Source organism: Dermacentor variabilis, chromosome 4, assembly GCF_050947875.1.
Source record: "Dermacentor variabilis isolate Ectoservices chromosome 4, ASM5094787v1, whole genome shotgun sequence".
NCBI classification, from domain to species: Eukaryota; Metazoa; Arthropoda; class Arachnida; order Ixodida; family Ixodidae; genus Dermacentor; species Dermacentor variabilis.
The window spans coordinates 165,374,182-165,398,935 of record NC_134571.1 but is presented as its reverse complement, the minus strand read 5'-3'; the positions used below and the strand labels follow the sequence as shown (position 1 = coordinate 165,398,935).

The window sequence follows — 24,754 nt, the reverse complement described above, 5'->3', positions numbered from 1 at the left end:
GTGACCTTCATGAAATGATAGCACAAGACAGCACGACTTTGGGCAGCAGTGGTTGAAGCAGTGTGTAAGCACAGATCCTTGTGTTCGCTCCCTTCAGCTGGTGGGCGTAATCTGCACTGTCTGCTGGTTGGCTTCCCCCTGGTGCTATACCCAGCACGTGCACGTCTTTCGAGAACACTGTCAAACCTCGTATGCTGTGTTCACCATCTACTCGGCAAGAAATCCTACAAGAAGGCCACCGACTGTCACTGCTCGTCATTTGGGCAGCAGTAACTGCGGCTGCGTGCAAGCACTCATCATTGCGGTCGCTCCGTTCTGGTTCGTTACATTTCTGTTGACACAATTCTGTATTGCGTTCTTGCCCCTTCCACTGCTGCCTCTACTTTGCGTTTACTTTGTCGCATTGCTAATCTTGACTGTGCGGTATTGTGCTGAACTGGCTAAGGAAATGATGCAGGCTCTCCAAGCGGAGGTAGCCGAACTGAACGGAACTGAAAACTAGTCTAGTCACATTCAATGGCCTCTATGAACGTGGGAAAAAGAACAATGAGGCGCTGACCAAAGAAAGCACGGTCTTGGGACACAAAACTAAGAAACTTCATGATTAACGAATGAGCAATTTTGAACAATACTCGCAACTCCATGTTATTGAGCTGAAAGGCGTCCCCAAGATCAAGGGTGAAAAGTGCCTGGCAATCATGCAAACTATTGGCGAGATTAGTTGCCCAATTGCCAGTAGTACAGATATTGACGGTGCAGGCCGGATACCCACAAAGAATGGAAGCCACATACTGTGCTATTCTGTTCGAGGGACAAGGCTGATATCGCAAAAAAAATTTTAAAAAACGCTACAAAGGCATGGTTCTCCACCATAAACTTGGAGGTTTTTCCAGAGTACGAGCCCCAAGCCTGCCTGTGTGAACGATCACCTCATGCCCGAGCGAAAGCGTCTCTTTGCGCTTGCACTTAGAAAAGAACACCAGTGGAAGCACCTCTGGACAGATAACTGCGCAACCAAAGGCCAGATGACTGATGACAGCCACATGTTTCGCATTACGTGTGTGAAAGACCTTGGTCTGTTGCGTTAGATATTCCTCTGTTCCTTGCTTAAACCGACTTTCAATCAACATGGCTCCCTACTCCTACAAGCAAACAAAACAATCTTTTAAGAAACATTGCCTGTATACGGCAGACAAAGTTCATCATATGTTTGAAGACTACAAGTGCTGGTTTAGACTATATCCCCCTTTTAAAGCAAAGTTCATTTTGAAAATGTCAATTTTAGCTTTAGTCATTAACAAATTGTTCTCTGTCGGGTTTTTCCGGGCTGTTTTAAAACTGGCAGAACTTTTCTCATGTTTAAGAAAGGTGATGATAGTTTAACAGAAAATTATAGGCCAATTTGTAATTTTCCCTTCTTTGGTAAAGTGATTCAAAAGCTATTCCACACTTTTTTAATGCATTACTTAGTATAATGTAAGCTTTTATCTCCTCAGCAGTTTGGATTTCCTCAAGGATTTACTGCAGAACTCGCATTTATCCTTATAACCAAAAAAATTAAGCAGGCTATTGACAGAAGCCTAATTATGGCATCCGCATTTACTGACCTGACGAAAGCGTTTGATACCATAAACTATTGCATATTGCTTGTCAAACTTGAATCAATCAGCATATCTGGTACTACTCTACTTGAAACTGCTTGAGTAACCTGCCTCAGAGGATACAAGTTAACTGTCACCTATCATCAACCAATCTTACCAAGGTAGGAGTCTTCCAAGGATCAATTCCGGGGCCACTTTTATTTCTGCTCTTTATTAATGACTTGTCTACTGTTCTTAGTAAGACAAAATGTATACTATTTGCTGATGACATTAAATTTTAGCAAACATCATTACTGTTTGGTGCCAAAACACACAGCACTAAATGGTACACAAAGAAATACCTAACACAGAATTGTGACAACACATCAAATTAGCCTCCCTTAAGCAGCATTATGCTCACCACTACTTAAAGAGCTTGATGTCATCACACATGGCTATAATGATAATCAGTGGGGCCTAATGCCCCAACGCCACACTAAAGCCTGTGAGAGAAGCCACAACGGTGGTGCTCAAATAACTTGTTATGCTCTATGATGTGTACCTAAACCTTAGTACATCTGCTCACAAAAGTTCACAGAACATGGGAACTGGAGAAAAAAAAAAAGCTTCAATGCTTTGCACACTGTACCTTTAACCCTTTACCTACTAGCCAATTACCAATCAGTTTAGTGGAACAAAATACATAAATATCAATATTTGAATAGCAAAAGTTTCGAAGTTTCAGGCTGGTCGCTCGGAGACCTGAATGTTGCTTTTGTGACCATCAGTACAGTCGACTCACATGATCTCACGCCCAATCGCCTATGATGGCTGCCAATAGGAACATAGTAGGCGACTCTCGCTACAATGAACCCTGATAATCCAACGAAAATGGCCGTTTTATGTGAAATCTGTAATATCAGAAACACCTCACTTCCAAAACAAAGGCTGCGATTTGTAACAACGTTACTGCAAAGAGTGAGTGACGAACGTCCAAAGTAAAAAACAAACAAAAGAAGTCATAGTTTCACTCGAGATACGAAGCATCAATTATAATAGCAAATTAGTAGACAGCTATACGAAGTAAGGATAGTAGTTTTATTGGCCATATAAAGTTGTAAACCCTTGTTTACTGCCTAAATTAACAAGCATAGTGTTACGTGCACACAAGTAAACATAAACACATCTCCCTCTATGACCGTGGAAAGAAGTGATCTAAAAGCATTGCAGCGGGGAAGGGCAGTAGCAGCAGCGAGCGAATTGACCTTTGTGCTGTCTCTTGCTTCAATGCAAACTAAATGTCGAAAGTAAAGTGCATACCACGGTCATGGAGCGAGATGTGTTTATGTTTACTTGTGCGGACGTGACACCATGCTTGTTAATTTAGTTAGCAAGCAAACGTTTACAACTTTATGCGGCCAATAATACTACTATTCTTACTTCGTATAGCTGTGTACTAATTGGCTTACACAATAGATGCTTTTGAGCAAAACTGCGGCTCTTTTTGTTTGTTTTTTACTTCAGACATTTGTCACTCACTCTTTGCATTAACGTTGTTACACATCGCGACTAAAGTTTCGGAAGTGAGGTGTTCGGATATTACGGACTTCAAGTACAATCGAAACCCATGATAACGAAATGCCGCAACAACGAAATTCTCGCGACAACAAAACATTTTCATATCTCTGGCAAATGCCTATAGGATTCAATGCATTTCGTATCTGTCGGCAACAAAATGTCACTGCAATGCAATCCCGCATCAAGAAATTTGTCGGAACTTATCTCTGCATGTTACCTACTTGTGTAAGGCTAGCACGCTCTAAAATGTGCTGAAATGCGATTGTTTTGCACTCAAATTGTGTAATATACCACTACATTACACTTGTGTGGGCACCGCCATTTTCATTCACAAAAACAACCAAGCGCCAGAAGCAATCAGTGCGCTGGAAACACGTCACGGCCGCCATCTTGTTTGTTGATCGCCCGTTTCAAGCAGCATGCATGTTGCTACTGACATGTGACAATGGCTTTTGCACGCCTACTAGGCAAGATTGGAGATGATTGTTCAAAATGCGCATTCAGTTTGCGTTCCCTGCGGCTGACGAATCGGCGAGGCCTAGGCAAATCATGTGAGGCGAAATGAAACGCAAACGGAATGCGCATTTCGTACAACATTTACTGATCGCGGCAGTGCACTGCATAATGTGAACCTCAGTGAGGAAAACGCAGCAAAAACAAGGAATACACGTCCCACCAACATGGAATTGTTTATGGCGCTTGAGAAGGTGGTCGCAGCATATGGAGTGCCACGCATCGGGCCATGATTGAGAAATTGTCTGGGAATACAGATCCCCTGCTTCATGAGCGCTAGTTTTGGTGCCCCCCCGACAGGCATCGCATGCGGATTCGGCACCGGACGTAGATTTGCACTAAAGGGCTGTTATCTCGATTGTTTGCCTTCGGGTACACAAGATGCGATCACTTTTGTGCGCGGCACCAGACGTGTCGGCGCCTACAGGCAACAGCGTGCGCTGTTGCTCTGCGTCCAGTGCCGAGTTCCACAAAACCTCACAAGAGTGATCACATCTCCGAAAGCAATTGACCGAGAATGCTGCATTGCAGCGGTACTGCCACTGCTGGTCGACGCAAGCGGCGCACTTTGTACTGTTGGCAATGCGGTTCTATATCCTCGAGCAAAGCTTGCAAACTAAGCTAACGGAATTTTGACAGTAAGGTTTTGTTCTGCAATGCATAACCTATCTGTGCTGTATCTTTTCGCAACAACGAAATTCTCGCGAAAGCTAATCTTTTCGCGTTCCCCGCCGATTTCGTTATTGTGAGATTCAACTGTAAAACGGACGCATATTGTCAGATTATCAGGGTCCCTTGTAACGAGAGTTGATTGTATAAGAGAACTGGAGGAGCGATAACCAGGGCGTTGTTACTGGCACAGTTCGAGCTGAGAGGAAACATTCAGGTGAGGGGGAACTGTAAAAGTTAACATTTCAGCCATTATATCTCCACTTATGCTGCATCCATCTCAGAAAATTCATCGGGAACAGACCCCTTCAAAGGCATTGCAATTGTTTCAGCATGTCAGTTAGGACAATTAAAAAAATGTTTCAGGGCCCTTTCAAGATCTGAAAACTCCGTACTTTCGTACTTTCCACCAGCAGCACACTGTGCATGTAGTTGTGGTGTCACAGCAAAATACTAAATAAAGCAGTGCCTTCTGGACCTCTGCAGCAAGCTATCAGGAAGGAAACAATAAAGAAAGAAAAATTAAGTTTTCCACAAATTACTTTCATGAGTATGTGACTGCTGTTCTCACCTTGGGGTCAGCCAAGAACGAGAAGGACAAACCCCGGAAGTGCAGCACAAACATCTGCTGGCTGGCATCATACTCTGAAATGCAGAACATGGAGCACTGCATCGTCAAAAGATTGCACTGATATGCTTATTTCACTTTAGGAAGGTCCCTGCTTAAAGTGTTACTGAACAAAAATCTGAAATGAGGGAAGCATCGAAATTCGACTCGCAAGTCACTACTGTTCTGATACACAGCGCTTATTTCACATATTTTTCAACAAGTAGCCGAATTTTTGGAGGATTGTGAGTGCCGGGCAGCAGCATGCCGGCATGTGCGAGGCTGCGCGTCACCCACCGTGACGTCACGTGTGGCAGCTTGCAGCAGCAGCAGGCATTGTTGTAACAAAGCGTTCAATTCGTTTATTTATTTATTTATTTATTTATTTCATACTGCAGACCTAAAACAGGTCCAAGCAGGGTGGTTAAACACAACAATATTACAATGCATTATTCAATCAAGTAAGGTGGTAAGACACAACAGTAATACAATGAGTCAAACAATTGAAACAGGCAACAACGAGTTATTCCAGTCTGTTATAGTTCGGGGAAAAAAAGAATACTTGAATACATCCGTCCGTGCAAAATAAGGTGTTAGTGAATTCGGATGATGGTGTCGAGTAAGCCTAGACGTTGTACTGAACAGATACGATGCAGGATTAATTGATAAGTCTCCATTAATAAGCATGGTAAGAAATCGAATTCTTAAGTGTTGCCTTCTCTGCTGAAGGACTTCGATGCCATTATCATGCATTATTCGTGAGGGGGAATCATAGCGAGAGAATTTAGAATATATGAATCGTACGGCTTTTTTCTGTACCCTTTCGAGACATTTAATATTTTGTTTAGTAAACGGGTCCCAAACAACACATGCATATTCAAGTTTAGGTCTAATTAATGAATAATAAGCAAGCAGTTTTACATTAGGTGGGGAATTTCTAAGTTTATGTCGCAAAAAGTATAATTTACGCAAGGCTGAAGAACAGATATTATCAATGTGTAAATTCCACGATAAGTTGTTAGTAATTGTGACGCCCAAATACTTATATTTTGTTACTTCCTGCAAGGCCAACGAACCTAACGTGTAACTAAAGGTTAGTGGAGCTTTCTGACGAGTGAAGCGAAGAAAGACCGTCTTTTCAGCGTTAAGCCGCATTCCCCATGTTTTGCACCAATCAGTAATGCCAGCTAGAGAAGCATTTAAATCAGTTTGATCATTGGTTGAAGTGATTTCCCTAAAAAGCACACAGTCGTCAGCAAACAACCTAATTTGCACGCTGGGATGGATTGAAGTAGTAATATCATTTATATAGAGTAAAAAGAGCAGCGGCCCTAGGACACTTCCTTGAGGAACTCCCGAGGTGACCGGAAGACAGCCAGACTGTTGCTGATTAATTTCCACGAACAGGCGGCGATTTGTTAGGTAGTTTGTTATCCATGCGATTAATATTTCAGGGAGCTCAAAATGTCTAAGTTTTAGTATTAATTTGTCATGTGGAACTGTATCAAAGGCTTTGCTAAAATCAAGAAATACGGCGTCAATTTGACCATTATTATCGAGGCATGAGGCGAGTGAATGAATTACGGTGACAAGTTGTGTAACTGTTGAATAGCCTTTTCTAAATCCGTGTTGAAAATTAGACAGTATTGAATGTTTATCTAGAAATTCGTTAATCTGATTGCCAATAATATGTTCAATTAGTTTGCAACATGAGGATGTCAATGATATTGGCCGGTAATTTTCTAACAATGAACAGTCACCCTTCTTGAATACGGGTACAACTCTGGCTGCCCTCCAGTCATCCGGTAATTTTCCAGCAAGCAACGAAGCATGAAATATAATAAGAAGGAACCTTGCAATAGTTTCAGCATAACGTTTCAAAAAAATGTTCGGAAGGTTGTCAGGACCGCAAGAAGATTTAGTTTTTAAGTTAACTAGCATCGAAACTAAGCCAGGGTATGAAATAAAATTAGCTTTGGATGGGTGAAACGTTTTGTCTGTAGATGAACTAATGCCAGAGTTAGAAAATACACTATGAAAATAATAATTGAAGTGACTCGCAATTTCCCTGTGATCGGTAATGATTGAACCATCGATGCAGATTTGTGCTACTGGCTTCTTTTTTTCGCTCAAGTAATTCCAGAACTTTTCGGGCTGTTCAACAATAAAGTTTGGTAGTACTATATTGAAATAGTGTTCCTTCGAGGTGCATACTGCACGCGCAAGGTTTTCTTTCATTTCTTTAACTCAATCAGGTTGTAATCGTGTTTTCTTTAACCTTTTTATCTTGCGGGTCATATGGATAATATCACGTGTCATCCACGGTGTTTGTTTGCGGACTAGTTTGTATTTATCAGGCACAAATTTATGAATACAGAACTCACACATGTTCTTAAAACGGTGCCAGAGTGCTGTCACATCACTGTCGTTAAAGTCGGTGAGACATGTTTCCATATGTTCTATTATGGCTGCATCATTTGCGCGTGAGTAGTCCTTGAAGGAACGCTTCACAGGTTTTTCAGATGGGGTGGAAGAGACTATGGATATATCGATACTGACAAGTAGATGATCAGATATACCTTCTACAACTGCAGAAACTGTTTAGAAATTGTTCGCGCTTAAGTTTCTGAACACTGTACAGAAAAAGAGCGGCGATTTGCACAATGTGTCGACAATATTCACACGCCGATACTGGCAGTTGACCAGTGCGCAATAGCAAGCGTAAGCACAGAACACCTGTGGCGCCCATTTGTAGTCTGCTCCAGTCCACCTTCTATTTGTGCCAGTGCGGTGGTGCGTCCACGGCAGACACTATATGAAGCTCTGCCATAGCATTACGCATAAGTTTCATGACCAGATGGCCGTGTTCCCTCAGGTGCTGCAAAATTAAGGGTCTTTTCCTTCGTTAGATCACTCTTATCTGACCAGATGAAAAGTATTGAAGGAACCTACTACTACGAAGGCACAGCGTCCTTTAGCTGACAAGCCGCAGCTCTGCAGCAAAGCAGGAATAGTCTGATAGTCACTGTCCTCGAAGTGCTCGGAGCACGGAAAGTCATGCTTTGACGGGCGCGCAGTGTGAATTCATATCTGCGTGCAGCAGCATAGAGGCACTCTCCTGCGTTGTGCCAGGCACTTCGCTGATTGCATTACAGAGCCGCACACAACAAAAACAGCGATATTGAAGACTTAGGCACAGGCTACGCTTGCAGAAACAAGTATGCGGCTGCAAGCAACTGCGCAATTGCTTCGCTGTCACTGCTGCCAACCGGCATCGTCCATGTGGGTGGACAGACGCGGGTGATGGCTGGCATGCCAGTATCCGGCACAGACAGGTCACCTCATCTGGTTCAGGGCGCAGCTGCTAGACGCGGTATTTTGTGAAAAATGAATTAAATTCGTTATTTTCTGCTAGTTTCAGCCTGAAGACACGGTTGCGGCAACCACTTTCAGCATCCAAGCCTTCATTTGGGCTAGAAATCTTGGTGGCAAAAGAGTTGTTCAGCATCTCCTTAATCCTTAAGTCCACAGATACAGTAAGCACTCGCTAGCTCAAGCTCTCCTGTCCCAAAATTTCAGCCATAAACCTTTTCTTCGGGCTCTGTTCGCACATAAGTGCATTGTGTATTTTCATGCAAGTCTTTGACTTGACAGAATTTCCTGAAGGCTCCACGTATCTTGAAAACGGTTAATGGCTTTGAAGAGGCTATTATTGAGGCTAAACTCTATGCCCGATGGCAAATGTAGCCACCACGCATGACAGAAGAAAGTGACTGCCACCAAGATATTTCGGTGACATAAACTGAATAACTTGCGTTCTCATTTTAACAAGAGATTTTTAGTTTGTCTGAATGCTTCCTAACGTTTCCAAAATAGTGGGTTCACGGGCAGGTGTAGGGCAGCAACAGTGTCGGTAGCAATGTCTGGTGATGCAGTGTCTAACCAGAGAGCACTCAAAACTATACATAGTGCACACCGCATTTTGCAGCTCGTGAACATATGTGTGAAGACACTTGCAAATGCTACACAGGCAGCCAAGTGAATGGTGGGAAACTACTGTACCTCCGGGGTGGGTGGCGCCAAAGCAGTCGTCAATTTGCTGTCTGGTGGGCAACACCTCGGGTGAGCAGAAAGTGCTCCCGCTGCATCAACAAGCAGTTGTAAACACCACGTCAACCCTATGCAAGTAGCGCAGCTAGTACACAAGGACAAGGCTCACTTGTTTCCTGATATTGCTCAATACATAAAAGAAAGCTGCAGTTTACTAAAAAGAAGTTGTCAATACCTAAATAATACCAGTGTTCAAACTGTTCAAGTCGCTTGTTATGTATAAAACATTTCAGCATAGGATCATTGCTTATCAAGGTTATTATTATTATGATCGCTATAAATAGAATGGCATCAAGCACCTGTCCCATCAGTAGGCCTGCAAGGCTGCAGCCTCCTTCCCAGAAAATATTTAGGCTCAATTTTGCCTGCTTGCATATGACGTATGCAGCTAACAGAGCAATCTCACAATGACTTTCATTATGGCACTGCTGCTGCAAAGGATTCTCGTAGTGGCAGTCTTTAGCAGATCGAAGTGCTACCATGGTTTGAACCAGAAATTTCAGTTTTTACTTCTTTCCCATCTTGTTGTTGAACCAAGTAAGCCACAGAGATGACGGGAAAGCGAGGTCGAAATAAGAAGACTTGAGAGTAAAAGTAGTTTTGAAGAGGTGCTAGCTAAATGCCCCTCCCTCAAAAAAATGATAAAGCTGGATTAAAAAATTTTAAGAGTCGGAATTTCATTAGCCTCTGCATTTGAATGTAGCAGAGAAACAGCAACTGCCAACATTGTTAAGCCAGAAGGGACGGAACAGACTTGCTCTGAACATGGCAAAATTAGATCAAATCCTGGGGCTCTAGTACGTGCCAAAACCACAATCTGATCATGAGGCACAGAATGGCAGGGGCACTCCGCATTAATTATGGCCACCTGGGGTTCTTTAACAGGCACCCAAAGCACGGCCCACGAGCATTTTTGCATTCCACTTCTATCGGATTGCGGCCACAGTGGCCAGGATCGAACTAATGTCCTTGTGTTCAGCTACTCAACGCCATCACCACTGAGCTACCACGATGGATTGCGGCAAGATCAGTCTATTTCAAACGAGTTTTCACGCATCCTCATCAAGCTTTCTTTTCTGGGTTTGGCTAAAAGCAACGTGACGGCACGCAAGGCTTTAAAAAACATCTTCGAGAGTGGTGCCAACGTCAACATCGTCTGCGCACAAAAATGTGCCACGTGCAGATGAATCATGACGAAGGGCTGCATGAACGACGATGACAGAGATGGGATCACACCGGACAAGCACTAATGAATGTGGCTGAAGTTTCTCTCTTCAATTTCCTAGCCCCGTGATTTGCCTGTCGCATCGGGCTTTTGGATGATGTGTGGATTTTTGCAGCAAATTAACCCTTTTAAGGCAAGACACATAGATACCTCAAGGAAAGCTTTAGTTCTCATCCAAATGTGCAAGATACATCGAGAATGAGCATGTTCATTGAAAAGAAAAACTATACTGCGGGAAGTTTTTGAGCAATACGGGAGGAAACACCAGGCGGAACACTGGAAGCACTGTTTACCTCAAGCCACCTGTGGTTTCATTTGTACCTTGTACAGAAAGTTGTCATCAGATGCAAAAAAATGGTGTACATTGCATTTGCTTTACATTATCTGTATGATACCACTGCAGCCGGAGATCTTGGATCGCTGTGTCTCACATGACACTGCTTTTCAGAAGAAAGCGAGCTGTGTGACAAAGTACTTCCTGAATTTGTGTTCCTCCTCTAATCCATTATATATGACGTTTGCCGACTGTCATTGAACGTTGCCGGAAGGTATTTATCCAGAAACTCCGTACTCAGTACGAAAAGTTGGAAAGAAAAAGAATATTCTGCTGGTCTGTCGCCTGTAGGCAGCACTAGTCCACAAAAAGTTAATGTTGCCCAACTAGCTCAAAATTCGGCTTCTGGAGCAAAACTTCGTTTAGAAGTAAATTTCCAAACTGAGAAATAAACTGCCAGCTTGATGGCAACCTACAACTCCAACAAAAACAATATCATCTTCAGGTTACTGTGTTCTAAAAGTATATACTTACCCATACTGTTCACAATGTCTAAGCACAATTACTGAATCGTAACATGTAGGAGAGGTGACAGACCGAGAGCTCACCAATATGCCAACTTGACCTTCGACATGTCGGTGACTTCTATCACCTGCAGAAGAAAAAAAGGCTAGTTCACGATACAGCCTTACAACAACACAGCACTTCTGATATTGAGTTTTTCACGAGCCAAGCGTTCTACAGGCTGCTTTTCTGGGTTATTAAATCTACCAAATTTCAGTTTCAGCTTTTCATAAAACAAAATCGTGTAACAGTTAAAAAAAAAGAAACATGCCCTACTTTGTTGGGCACGGTAGTGGAAACTATACTCTTTTTTCACACATGACAGAAAATGCCGTGGAAGCTGTGCAAGTAGGAATGCGGTCCTAGAAGTCCCACTCGGCTTATTTCGCAGTCCAGTTGCTCCGGTCTGCGACAATTCCTAAAGAACAACTACTTCAAGCGCTACAACTTGTGGACGTCCCGTTACATCAAACAGAGCACTATTTGTGCACCTTCGTGCTTCCAGTGTGTGACATACTACATTTTGGTCACAAGTGCCCGCAGTGCACTGTGGCCACTGGTTTCATAAACACGCCACTCCCTTCATAAGGTGGTAAATGCATTCAGGCTTTAAAAATGATGTCATATTTTACAAGACAAGTGTTCCGTTGATTTGTACAAACCTTATCTTTTTTTTTAACATATGACACACTACTGTTTTGGTCATGAATGCGTGCAGTAGGAGGAATCTCTTCTCTAGCCTTCCGAGTGTGCATTTGTTGAGAGTGAAATGGGAGTGTATGACCATTGAATTTTGCTTCCCGAACTGCTCAGGACTGTCCCAGGCAATGCCTTGTGCCAATGAGTGTCAGCATATGCAACATACCGGGCAGTCTTGCGTAGTCTACAATGACAAATCAGAGACCTTGTCTTTAATGAGGCCAGTGCTATAGCAAATAAAAACTGAGGTGCCTCGTTTTTTTTTACAGGTGTCTGACTTTTGTTTGCCCCTGCATGTGATGGTTAAGGGAATCAAGAAATGAGCAGAGGGCTTCTTCTCGAAGCAGGTCTCTCCACGCTCACAGAGTGCCACTGAAACCCTCAACGTTAACTGAAGAAGCAAGAGTAGCAATGGATGAGTGCAGCAATCAATTTCAGACTGTCCAGACAGCCGTCTCACCTTTAGCCTCTGCGAGCTTGAGTCGAAGCTGAGCCGGATCCCATCCTCTGACAGGAGGATCACGAGATCACTATCCAGTGGGCACTGCACAAAACAATGCATTAAGGGCTAGCCACGCTGTTTCCTATATGCTCACAGTGAATTGCAGAGCTGTTTGTACAAATACATTATATATGTAAGTAAATTTAGCCCATGTGTATTACTAGTGACTACTAGCGAGAAAAATAAGGTTAACCAAGATGCTTGACTGTTAGGAACAGTTACAGGATTCCAACAAAAGAATGAAGCTAAGTAAAGCATAATGTATATTACGCGTGTTAATTTTTTTGAATTATAAGTTAATTAAAGGATTATGATGCAATCTACAATAACATTGTAGTACAGTTAAATAATAAACATGAAAACAAAAACACTATGGCCCGCGGGAGCCCCACCCACAACCTTCTTAGAATTCCTGTAAGTTCTACTAATACATATACAGTCGAATCTCATTAATTTGAACACGCTTAATTCGAGCTTTCAGTTTACTTGAACTGACGCTGTGGTCCCATCAAAGTTAAGTGCACTCCAATGGGCAAAAACGCCCACTAATTCGAACCTGCAAGCATTTGCAACAGTTAATTCGAACATACTGCGCTCTGACAATGCCCTCAGCAGCATGCTGAATCACACGGCGGTGCCTCCGACCAGCAGATCCGTTAGCAGCTGTAGCCACACCGCGGTAACGCTAGACCTAGCTACTTCGACGTTCGTTACCAAGCTTCTTGCTGTTCGGTGCCGTGCTTTTCACTGCAACAATTTGCTGCTTTCGCAATGGCGCTGACTCCATCTTTGTAATCCTTGCCAATAGCTTCAGAGCATGGAAAGTATGGCACGTTGCATAATGCTGGTTCTTGAAAGTCAGCTTTGCCCCAATGTAGCAGTCTTATGCATTGAAGCATACCAAAAGTTAGAAGGAGCAATTGTCACGGGACATGGTATGTTTCCTTTAACTATACACATGTGCACCCGCCTTCTATCACAGTACAAGCACCGATACGCCTAACAAGTGTGCTGGCAGGCCTTTAGAGATATTTCGGACGTCCTTGTGGTGATGTCAGCCCTTGGGGGTAGTAAAAGGCATTTTTTCATTTTTTCGGACCGCCCAATTTTTCTGACGTTTTCGCAGTCCCTATGGAGTCCGAAAAAGAGGACGTTCACTGCAATTTGTAAATGCGTGTGAATAAATATCCTGGAGCTTCCCACTCATGTGTTAACTCAATGCACATGTGCCACTGCATGCTTCCTTAGCTTCCTTTAATTCGAACTTCTTTTAATTCGAACAAATTTTCGGGCCTCTTCAAGTTCTAATTATCGGGATTCGACTATACGTGCACGCAATATACTTAAGAATAGAGAGAAGGCTGTCCCTCTATCCACTTTCTTAGGTATTTTAAGCATATGTATCTATAATTTAGCCGTTGGACTGTTTGTTAGCTGGCGTCACTCAGTGCCATGGCAGCAAATGCAGAATGTTAATTAACGCGCAAGCATCCCACAGTATGTGAGTTTAGGAACAGGTGAGCAGCCACTAAAGCCTCGTATACCAAGTGTTTCCATAAGTAGAACCAAGATTTTTAATAGGTAGTAAAGGTAGTACATTTTATGCAACTGAGAATACCTGCATATTGTTCATAGTCATCCCTAGTTACTCTAAGTACTTTTTGAAGTACAATTAGTTAGCTAATTATACGAGTTCAATTATGCAATATTTTAGGCATTCGTTTTAGATTGCAAGTGTGGATCAAAAGCTACAGAGCACGCTAAACAACACCCAATGAAGTTGTTTCCATGGTGTCGTCTTTCTTGCACTTCTGTTTTACAGGCTGTCAAGAAAGCCTGCGAAATATGAGTAAAAAAAATTGACACCAGCTTTCAGCTTTCAACCGTGTTTTGAAGGTGACACATGCGTTTCGGTGCTCCTTCAGCACTGGCCTATCTCGTTATCATTTTGGACTATGCTGAGGTGATTGACTGGTTGCTGGGGCCAATTGCCTCTTTTTGCAAAAGAACATTCAACCTTTGTTTTTTGTAAATGTGATTGAAACCACTGCAAACGAAAGGCACAGACATGCCAGTGACATCACTTTATTGTTTTTTTTTTTTTCATATTTCGCGGGCTTTCTTCGGAGCCAGAAAAGAACCTCGTATAACTTCATAGGGTACTAAGAGCACGCTCTACAATATTTGCAGTTGCACTCATACCCTCAAAGGAATATTTGAACACTTGCTGAATTAAACAGCTGATTATCCAACCAATCACATTTTAAAAATACCCTGAGCAACTAGAGGCGCCTAGAAGCACTATGCTGTCGGTCACAATTGCCTGAGATGTACCACTTTTTTTTTTTTTTAAGTGCGGTTCAGTTTTCGTGAAACACCCAGTTTAAAAAAGAAGAATTCCTTTCTATCAACTGTTGGCTTAAGACTAGTAGAATGATTAAGGCTAGTAGCATGTGCAAAACAATGGGAAACCTTGACTGGTCTGCATGCCTTTTTGGGATATTGTGGCTCCCTGAATAACAAAATGGTTACTATTGGATAAACTAAAGTATTGGATAAAGCCAGCACCAAAAACTTGTACCTTATTTTACAGACCATGGCAAACAAGAATCTAGATAGTGGCAAACATTAAATGAAACCTGAAGTGGTTAAGTAAGAACACATAATTTACACTCAGACTTGTGTAGTCAAGGAGAGCGCTGCAAAATAATTACGTTAGACAATGAGTATGGTCCTTCAACTAGGACACTCCAGGGTAATATAACTGCATGTGCCTTCTCTGTGAAACTCCTTCTGGTGTCCCCTTCCTTTTATCTTCATTGCGACCAAAAAGAAAATCTGAATAAATGAAGGCACCTCAGCTACTTTCAAACCTGGTACCTTCCGACTCTCAAAAGTGATATACCAACTACCAACTGCACAATCAACAGGCCCCCACTAAGATCATAAACAAAATTGCACTCAAAAGGCATACTTGTGATGCGAGACGTCAAGTTGCACAGTGACAAGTCAATGTGGCAGGATGGGTTTACGGTAGCCTAAATTTTTGGCAAGCTACATTGTAAAATAAAAAATGCTTATACCCTTTGGTCCGTATCATGTCCCCAACCAATAATCTTGAGCTGTCTTTTTTACATTTCCTTCCTTTTTTTTTTTTTGAAAACTCACAGCTTGCAACTTTCCTGCCAAGAATGCTTTGCCACGCTGATAAGGCGCATGTCATTAGTGACCTGAAAGAACTGGGTGCATAGCGAGGCGAAAGACTGGGCTAGTTGGTTTTGCATCAAGGTCAGAGCAGCCCAAACTAAAGCACATATACGAAGAAAGAAAATGCTTAGGAATGTGTAAGAGAGAGTGCGTTGGGTTATGAAAGGGGAGGGCATGCAAGAGATGGGACGATTATTATTTAGGGCCAAGATAAGCCCCCGGAGGGTTCAAACTTTCTTTAGAATGCAGCTGGCATGATGGTAAAAACCTCTGAGAGCAACCCGAGCCACGCTTAAAGGGACTGACAACTGATATTTAAGGACCTAGTTTTTTATGGTGCAACACAAAGCTCACCCTCGGTAGTGTTTACATCTGCAGAGGTTACTTCCGAAAGCGCATGGATATTTTGTAAGCAGAATTTTTCTATTTGAGCAGCCTCTAAAAAAGGAAGGGTCCCTCCTGCAGCAATGCTGAGAAGTGAAAGTGATGCCGATAGCCCGCCTCGCAAATTGTGAAAGCCACCAGGAGTGAGTGCAACTCGGGTTAACCAACTACAATTTGACCTTTTTCAACTATTTTTGAAAACAAAAAGATGGCACTGTAAGATTACATTGTTCTACAGACCTCTCTTATACTTGTACTGCATTTTTCCCGAAGTACACACCTACAACATGGCGGGTTGGCCCCACACCGTCATTATTCTGTCGATAGACGAGCCACGCCAACTCACCGTAAGAAAGGCAGTGCCACTTTCCTATTTGCAACAAACGAAGGCTTATCTGCATACTGTAAGTTGGTAAAAACTTACCATAGAAAAAAAGTGTACTGTATTTGAATACTAATAAAGAAACCAGGAACCGCGTACACTAACAGAAGGTCGCGTGATAGGCTTCTTAAGCATCTTCGTGCTTTTGCAGCGTGGTGCACCAAAAATAATCTTTCACAAATTTTAGTGAAGAATAAAAATATAAGTCCACATTTAATGAGAAAAGCGTGGCTCATTTTAACCAATACGAAAGGCAATCTTCCCATCAGCAGGTTTATCTCGATTTAGGTTCGGAGAGGTGGTCTGTTTCTTTAATAGGCGTTAGGTAAAACTCATGCAATCTGTGAGCCACATGTTTGGGCAGCCGGCTATAGAGTACAAAGCTCATGAATATTACCATATTTACTTGCATAATGATTGCACTTTTTTGTCAAAAAAAGTTGACGCAAATTCAGGAGTGCGTCATTACGCAGATTAAATTTGCCGAAAAACAAAATTTTTTTTTCATCGTGCATTTGCTGCGGGATGGCAACAGGTCAACAAATAGGCGGCTGCCATTGTATTAGTGCGGGACACCAAAACAAAGATGACGGCCGGCGAAGCAAGTCGAACGCCGTGCAGAACGCACTGAACGCAATTTTTTTTCTTCTCGTGAGTACATTACGTGCATTGAAACAGTTTCTTCCGTATCAGTAATGAATAATATCGTTAATATCGGCACGTTTGAGGCAATAACGTACCCATATCCACTTTGAGGGGACAGAAACAGATGGGTGCGCTTAGCTGCCAGTGACGTAGAAACACATGGCGGGCATGCTGTGGAAACTGCGGCATTTGTCTTCACTACTATCCTAATACAGCAAGTTTCCGCTAAGGGTGGGCGAATATCTTAGCTGTGTTACAAGCGTCGGCGTATGAATAGGGTACACTTCTAACGTATCAGTGCAAATGTGGCTACTATCGTTTCCGCTCGCGATTTATTGCGTGGCCACGAGTGCAGATGAGAAGAACCGAAAGGCGCCTTTTTTGTTGTTGCTGACCACAACCATTATAAAGCCTACACATAATAAAGACAAGTTTGGTTGTAGTTTTTTTTTTTTTGTCATGGAAGTGCAGAAAGTGACAAAAGGAATGAAATGGGGCATCTGCTTAAGAATGTTTGGTGCGTGCAGACCGTCTGGTTTGTCTTGAAGAGTCATTCACGTAGCATTCGACAGATGGCAAGCGCGATCATTATTAGCTAGACTTGGCACGCAACGTATCACTGCAGCAAGTTCGGGGTGCGATCATTATAAGGGAAATTAAAAAAAATCGAATTTTGACGACAAAATTCAGGAGTGCGATCATTACGCGAGTAAATATGGTAAAAACAACCTGAGCCTACCTGTTCATTGTAGATAATCTGGACACCCTTGATGATGCGGAATTGCTGTTGCAATATGTGGACCACCTGGCTAAATGCCATGCCTGCAAAAGAAAGCCCACAAACACACTTAATCAGTCACACAGTTTGAAAGAGACCCTAATGTAGGGTAAACTGGTGCTTTTTAATAAACCCACCAAATGGCACAAAATATGTAATTCAAATGAAGAAGGCACTCGTGCTTTAACACATAATGAAGCCCTTGACAGTGTACAACATGTTCAGCTTCAGAAATATGCGACTTGTTGGCCGTCCCATGCCCCAGTGAAGGTGATGAGATAAGGTATGCAAACATGACAAACACGCCATATCTCTTCTACCATAGTGAGCACTGTTCCCCATGTTAAATGAAAACAAGATAGCCCAGCGTCAGTCTCCTGCTATCACAAGCGTCCATACCAGCAGCGTCCATACCCACTTATCTAACCTGTCAGAAGTTTTTGAGCCCATTAAAAACTGCATGAGCAAGGTTTATTACTGTAACTTTCCCTTCTAAGTGCGTTTTGGGCAATTTGGTACTATTGAAACAGCTTTTCCATCACTGCCACATCCCATATAAAGCCTCGATATAACAACCTTCAATATAACCAAATTCTTGATATAACGAAGTGTTTAACTTTTCATTGCCTCTTGTCCATAGAACACCATGTATTTAGAACCTCAGTATAACGAAGTGTGTTTATAGGCGATTCCAATATAACTAAATTTCACTGCCGCCGCAAAGGAATGCCAAGACAATAAACGGAAACTTCCGCGAACGCAGATGGACAAATGTGTGAATTACAAGCGGCTGTTTGTAAACGCACCTTTCAAATCGCGTGCCGCGCGACAAGAACGACTGCCGAAGTGGAGCCGCATCATGTACCGTATAAAGTCCAAATGCGATAAGACCCTACCTACGCCCCGCGCACTGCGTGCTCTATTTGCGAGTGAAAGCGTGCGAGGGTGAGACAAGAAAGATGGCGGCTTCACGAGTGCCGCCTTCCCGCGTGGGCAAAGGGAAAGAGGGGGAGGGGAGCAAGCTCGCCGTAACGCGATCACGCGTGCGCGACGGGGCGGAGTCGGGGGGGTAAGTTGGCGCGGGTCTCGGCCCTGGCTGCGCATGGCTGTAAGCGCGGCTGAGCGCATATGCATCCGCGCTCCCTGCATCAGAGGTAATCTGCCGTGTGTGCAAAGAGTGCGAGTACCGAGACGGCGTGGCACCACGTAAGCTGCTTAAACGCGCGTTTAGTATTGGAGGTCATGTTATCTCGAGTTTCGGTGGCCCGTTGGAGCGAGAGGCAGACGAAGCATTCGCTCTCTGCTGCCGGAGCTTTTTCTGATAGCGTCGTCCCAGTGCGGACGGCGCTATCTGCCGCGGAGGCGGAGTGCGCGCGAAAGCGTGGCTGGATCTGCTTAATTCGTACTGCCGAGAAGATATCGTCGACGTACGTGGCATTAAACCGTATCATTCGTCGCAGACTCCCAAATTTATCAAAATGAATTGCTAATTCGAATTTGCTTTTTTTCGATTGCCCAATAATTCGGAAAATTCTTCGGCCCTACTCCGTGTAAGAAAAATCGATCGGCGACTGTATATATTTGCATAAACGGTCCAATTTCAATAGAACGAAATTTCGATATAACGAGGTAAATTGCCGATTTTGTCGACTTCTTTGTTTCGAGGTTTAACTGTATAACGAACTGCTCCACTGTATATCCCCTTGACAATTAACTGACAAGAGTAGGATTAATCCTGAAAACTATACTGCATTGTATACAAGAATGAAGGAAAATTGTGCAGCTGAGCTAAAGGTCATGGGTTCAATTCCCAGCCAGGGCAGTTGCATTCCGATGGAGGCAAAATGGGAAAAAAAAAGTGTGCTCCGAATTAGGCGCACATTAACAAACCCCAGGTGATCAGAATTGATCTTGAGCCCTCCACTACAGTGCTTCTCGTGATGAAGTGCAGTTTCGGGACATATATATAATTATGGGGTTTTACGTGCCAAAACCACTTTCTGATTACGAGGCATGCCGTAGTGGGGGACTCCGCGGAAATTGTGACCACCTGGGGTTCTTTAACGTGCACCTAAATCTAAGTAGACGGGTGTTTTCGCATTTCGCCCCCATCGAAATGCGGCCTCCGTGGCCGGGATTCGATCTCGCGACCTCGTGCTCAGTAGCCCAACACCATAGCCACTGAGCAACCACGGTGGGTAGTTTCGGGACATTAGACCAAATTTATTATTTTGATTTATACAGTAAACCTCATGAAAATGAAGGCTTATCTGAGATGAAAATACCTTTTAAATCCAATATTTGTTGTAAGCATATAATCATTACATGACAATATCAGCTAAAGATTTCAGATTTACTTCTGATATAATCCAACAATTTTTTTTTTACCTTCGTGTTTTCATATCGGGGTTCGGTCTTAAGGGCCAAAGAAGCTGAGCAGACAAGAATTTCATTTATGTCACTTATTCAAGGGCTTTGGAAGTGTGATAAGATCTAATGACCTATGGATGACTTGCTTGTGTGCGAATGCCAATGGTCTGAGCCCTGGGGCTAATTTCACGCTGCAATTAGCTCAAATTACTAAACCAGGTCCTCGGCCAGGGCTTCACTGTCGAAGGCAACGATACCGGTTACGAGGAACTTAACCACAGTTACTGTTTCACCAGCTGCACAAGCCGGAATGCCATTTATTAGCTTTGCCTTGGGTTTTCCAGTGCTTTGTTGGCACTGCTGCTTAGCTCGACGCTGTCGGCGTGACCTGTTTTAAATCGAAGCAAAGCAATGGCCTGCGAAATATTCGGTGCAGTCAGGAACCCTTAGCCATAGACTCCCATGCTAAATTTACTAGTGTGAATGCAGGCACTAATGGGCGATATGCAAAACACCAGAAGCAGGCCTTTTCACATCATTAGGCTGCCCTACACAAGATGGCCAACCTCCTGCTCACAGCGCCTTTGAGCCAATGATAGACTTGCAAACAGTTAGGATGTAGCAAAGGAAGAGATGATGGCAAGGACAGCAGCGCCATGTCATGCAAACCTGCTTTGTTTCCACATCTACGGTGACGTTCGCATTGTTGTGCTGGTCAAACGAGATGTGTGGGGAAGCCCACTTGTAGAATTATGCATATCCCTCGTTAAACTCCCATGGGAACAGCAGGTAGCACGTGGATTGTTCTACGATTTGGCATGGATTCATTAAGACAGTACAATGCAGCTGCCTTCATTGTTATTTTGTGTTTTATCTGTGTAGTGTACTGCCTACCACTTATTTTAGCAGTCAAATGTTTAGCCCTCAAAATAAACTGCACTACACAACCTCCAACCCATTAGTCCCAACATTTTCAAGCTTACATGCCACTAAATCTAGATTATGTTTCCAAAGGCCGTGCTCACCAAGTATAATTACTCTTCTTTTTCTTCTAAGCAATTGTTTTTTTAATGTTCTGAAAACCCTTGAATGGTGAAACAGGGAGGCTGACCTAGACGTTATTGCCATAAAAAGCTTTTACGATAAGATGTACACATAAAAAACATTAAGATATTATGCTAATAATAACCTGGTCTTCTGAAGCCACAAGCAGTTCAGGCAAATCCATGTACCAGGGAAAGCCATACTGGCAGCATATGTAGATGCTAGAGTCACATTTACCTCCAATATTCTTTGTATGAAGCTCCATGCCTTTGGCCATGCCAAAAATCTCCAAGGCCATAGTCAGGCAGCAAAGAATAGAGCATCAAAGGGATCAACCCCTCTATTTAGAAACAATTTATTGAATTGAAGAAATGCATTGCTGCATGCAATTACAATTTCTTTCCTACATTAAAATTTTTCTTAGCACTCAACAGCCTTATCAGTTTAGCTTAGTGTTATGTTTCTTTTGCCTCCCTTGGCTCCCTGGTAAAGCAAAAAAGATAACACGCCTAGCTTCCGTTATCACGCATTTAAGCAACAGTCAGGGGTGCAAATTTTTACGATGCATGCCTTGTAACAAGAATTCAAACGCAGCAGAAAAGCAGGTGCCCACGGCAAGATTACTCCATCATCAGGCAATCTTTATAAAGACATTTCAAATCAATAAAGAAGTACCTGACCAAAAGGAATCTGAATAAGAAAATGATAGAACCAAGCAGCAGACCAATTGTTTGAGCACCGTGCTATCAGAAAGGAGCAGAAGGAAGGTGAAATGACACGACTTTGCTCCTGTAAAGCAACTGCAAGCAAGCGATCTTGCTTGTATTCTTTGTTTCTTTTCTCTAGATCGTTCCAAAATGTGACAGGGGCACTTTTAACTGTCATGTTTCAGCCTTCATTATTTCGACTCTGCCCCACTTTTGGTACAGCCATCTGAACTTGTAATCAGCAGCCTTGAAGATTCTCTCACTGTATTCCTAGTGCATGTTGCAACAATATGTCAAATGAAAACAGACAGAAACAATATGACTGCACGCTCTCTTTTCATTAAGGCATTTTGCAACAAGTATGGACTCAAGTCCTTTTTTTTAACATAACAGCTTGACACACTAGCATAGCAAATGCAAGGACAATTTTTCATGCATAGGACACTGCAGAAACACTATGTCAAAGTGAGCCACCACTGAAACAACATCTTCTCGCAATTATGAAGCGTCAAGAGACAAAGGCAAGAACGACAACACAATTCATGCACAACTGTCAACACGCGATACAAGGGAGTTGCACACACAGACTTTCACCACGCCGTGAACACGGGAAACCCAAAACAGTGATAAGGACTGGGCACGCACGTGACGGCGTAGATAAGCGGGGGGGGGGGGGGGGGGTAGAAAAAAAAACACGACTTAGAGAATGACGACAGCACCCATATGCAGCGTTCCGCTCGGCACTCCGACTGCCTTGGCAAGGACGGGCTCTGTGGGCGACAGCATCGCTTCGACGACGCTCCTGCTGCGGAAAGGGGCGAAGCAGGCACTGGCTGGCGACTGCGTGCGCTGGCATAGGCAGACGGAAACAGAGGCGTCGTCTGCTGATACTGCCGCTGCTGCGCGGACGTCGTCTTCCGAGACATCGATGGGCTCCACAGTTACTGCTCGCCCGCGGGTCAACGGCAGGCAGCTGTTTCGCTCGCCTCCCCTTCTTTTTTTCCCCCTCTCCGCGCGTAAGGTGACGTGTTCCGCGGCGAACAGCTGTTTTTCCGCGACTCCCTCGCGCGTATCCAATGTCGAACGACAGCTAAGCTGTATACCAGCAGCAACAGCTCGCTATCGGCCTCGTGACGTAATTCCGCGTACTACGCGGACTTGTTGCTGCACCATCCCACGGACTCCACCACGAACAGTGGACCGCCCGCAGGGTTTCGTCTCGGGCAGGTCTCGACAGCGACGCGACATCCCAAACGTTCGCCTCCGTACTGACCTCTCGCGCTTCGCGAAGCAAAAGTTGCCGAGGTTATCGCAGTCAGCTGACTCTCTTTTAAAGCCGCGCCCAGGCATATTGCTTGCGAGGGAAAAAGAAATTAAAAAGGAGAAAGAAGCCAGCTGGCTCACAACGCTAGGCGAAAAAGCACGCAAGGTCGACCACTCGCTCACCGACGGCCGATTTCTCCGGTGAAAAAAGGGGGCCCCCTCCGGCTAGATGAAGGGCAAGCATTGAAAAAAAAAAAAAAAAACACACACACGCACACACCACGCAACACGTTTTCTCGCTCGCACGGTCGACCGCGAGCGATTCATCTGGGCGTGAACGTCGCGATGCCAGCGAGCTTGCAGCGATCAGCTGGGATTTGCAGACGAGGACCGCAAAGACGACTCGCGAGCGCAGCGCCTGAGCCCTACGACGCACTGAAATTTGCTCAGATCTAGGCCGCTCGATTCTATTTTCGAATAGTTCCCGTTGATCACTCGTCCAGCATCGTCAACCGGAATCGAAAGACAAGGTGACCACGCTTACCACATACTCACTACGCCGTAGACTGTTGCGCGAAGAGGGGGGTTTCAGTTCCACACACATGCAAAATCGCACGGAGAAACAGCAGACGACGGAGGAAACGGTGCACTTTGAATCGATTGTCGTACACATCACACACAAGCACACACGGACGAGCCAAAACGCAGCAAGAAAGGAATGGAGACGAAAGCACGGAGTCGATCTCACGACGGGCGCAGTTGGTACATACTCACCGAGAACCAGCTCCCAGCTTTCATTGCCTAGCGACTTCTCGGGAACGACGTCGAGCTCGAGCATGATGAAGGCGCCTTGAAGGCTTTTTCACGCGTGCTGCTGCTGCTGCGAGGTGCACGCACGACTCCTCTAGTACCGCATCAGCTGCGGTAACGCGACGACGAGTTCAGAAGTGAAGGGGTGAGAGAACTGAAAACAAAGCAGCGATTCCGCAGCCGTTCACTCTTTGTCCGCGCTATGGGTCGCCATGTTGGCCCGCCTTTTGTTGTTGTCTTTTGGAAAAGCTTGTCAGCTGGCTGGACCTGGCTCGCTCAGCTGCTGCGGCAAGCGTCGTCGCTGGATAGCTGGTTTATTTCCGCTCCTTTGATAGCGCGTCACCAGGGGGCAACAGCGTTGCGTCTCTGCATCGGGTTGCTTCATATGGTGTCCTCTGAGACTACCGGTTCGACGCAGTTGCTGGACTTTGTAACCCGACGGACAGCGCAGGCAAGGACTTTTCGAAATGCAATCTCAGAGGCTGGAGTGTCTCGGTCTTTCCATCTGCATCAAAACGAGGCGCGAATCGACATGCGATTCAAACAGCTGAATTTGAAGCATGCTTACATTGGCAAGGCCCTGTAGCGCGGTTTGAGCACCAGGGAACACACGCACGAAAATCATTCAAAACCTATACCCACATGTGCAAGCAAACTAGAAGAATGTTTTTCAAGATATTTCTCAGAAGGCACTTGCACAGTTTAAAAATGAAATATTTTTTGACAAAGTGGAACGACAAGTTTTTGTGCATATCAGCTAATGAAGCATATCAACGTTTTATAGTGAAAATGCTGCTCCGTATACAAATAACTGTCCGTATAATGACGTTAAAAAATCAAAAC

At 44.0% G+C, this 24,754-nt stretch overlaps 1 protein-coding gene across 4 annotated transcripts in view; it reads right to left on the bottom strand.

Moving 5' to 3' along the window:
• Positions 1-24,168, bottom strand: part of LOC142579917 (phagosome assembly factor 1) — an 80,689-nt gene extending 56,521 nt beyond the window's left edge. Inside the window, exons 1-6 of one of the 4 annotated variants that reach the window (XM_075690589.1) lie at positions 23,876-24,168; positions 17,679-17,761; positions 12,280-12,363; positions 11,165-11,208; positions 9,010-9,089; positions 4,912-4,985 (exon numbers count right to left, since the gene is read on the bottom strand). In XM_075690589.1, the coding sequence (XP_075546704.1) occupies positions 4,912-4,985; positions 9,010-9,089; positions 11,165-11,208; positions 12,280-12,363; positions 17,679-17,761; positions 23,876-23,939 (429 nt within the window). In that variant the 5' untranslated portion in view covers positions 23,940-24,168. Of the gene's footprint in view, positions 1-4,911; positions 4,986-9,009; positions 9,090-11,164; positions 11,209-12,279; positions 12,364-17,678; positions 17,762-22,557; positions 23,208-23,875 lie in introns of those variants that run through there. The other 3 variants (XM_075690591.1, XM_075690587.1, XM_075690590.1) reach the window with 3 other exon arrangements.
• Positions 24,169-24,754: the final 586 nt, after the last annotated feature.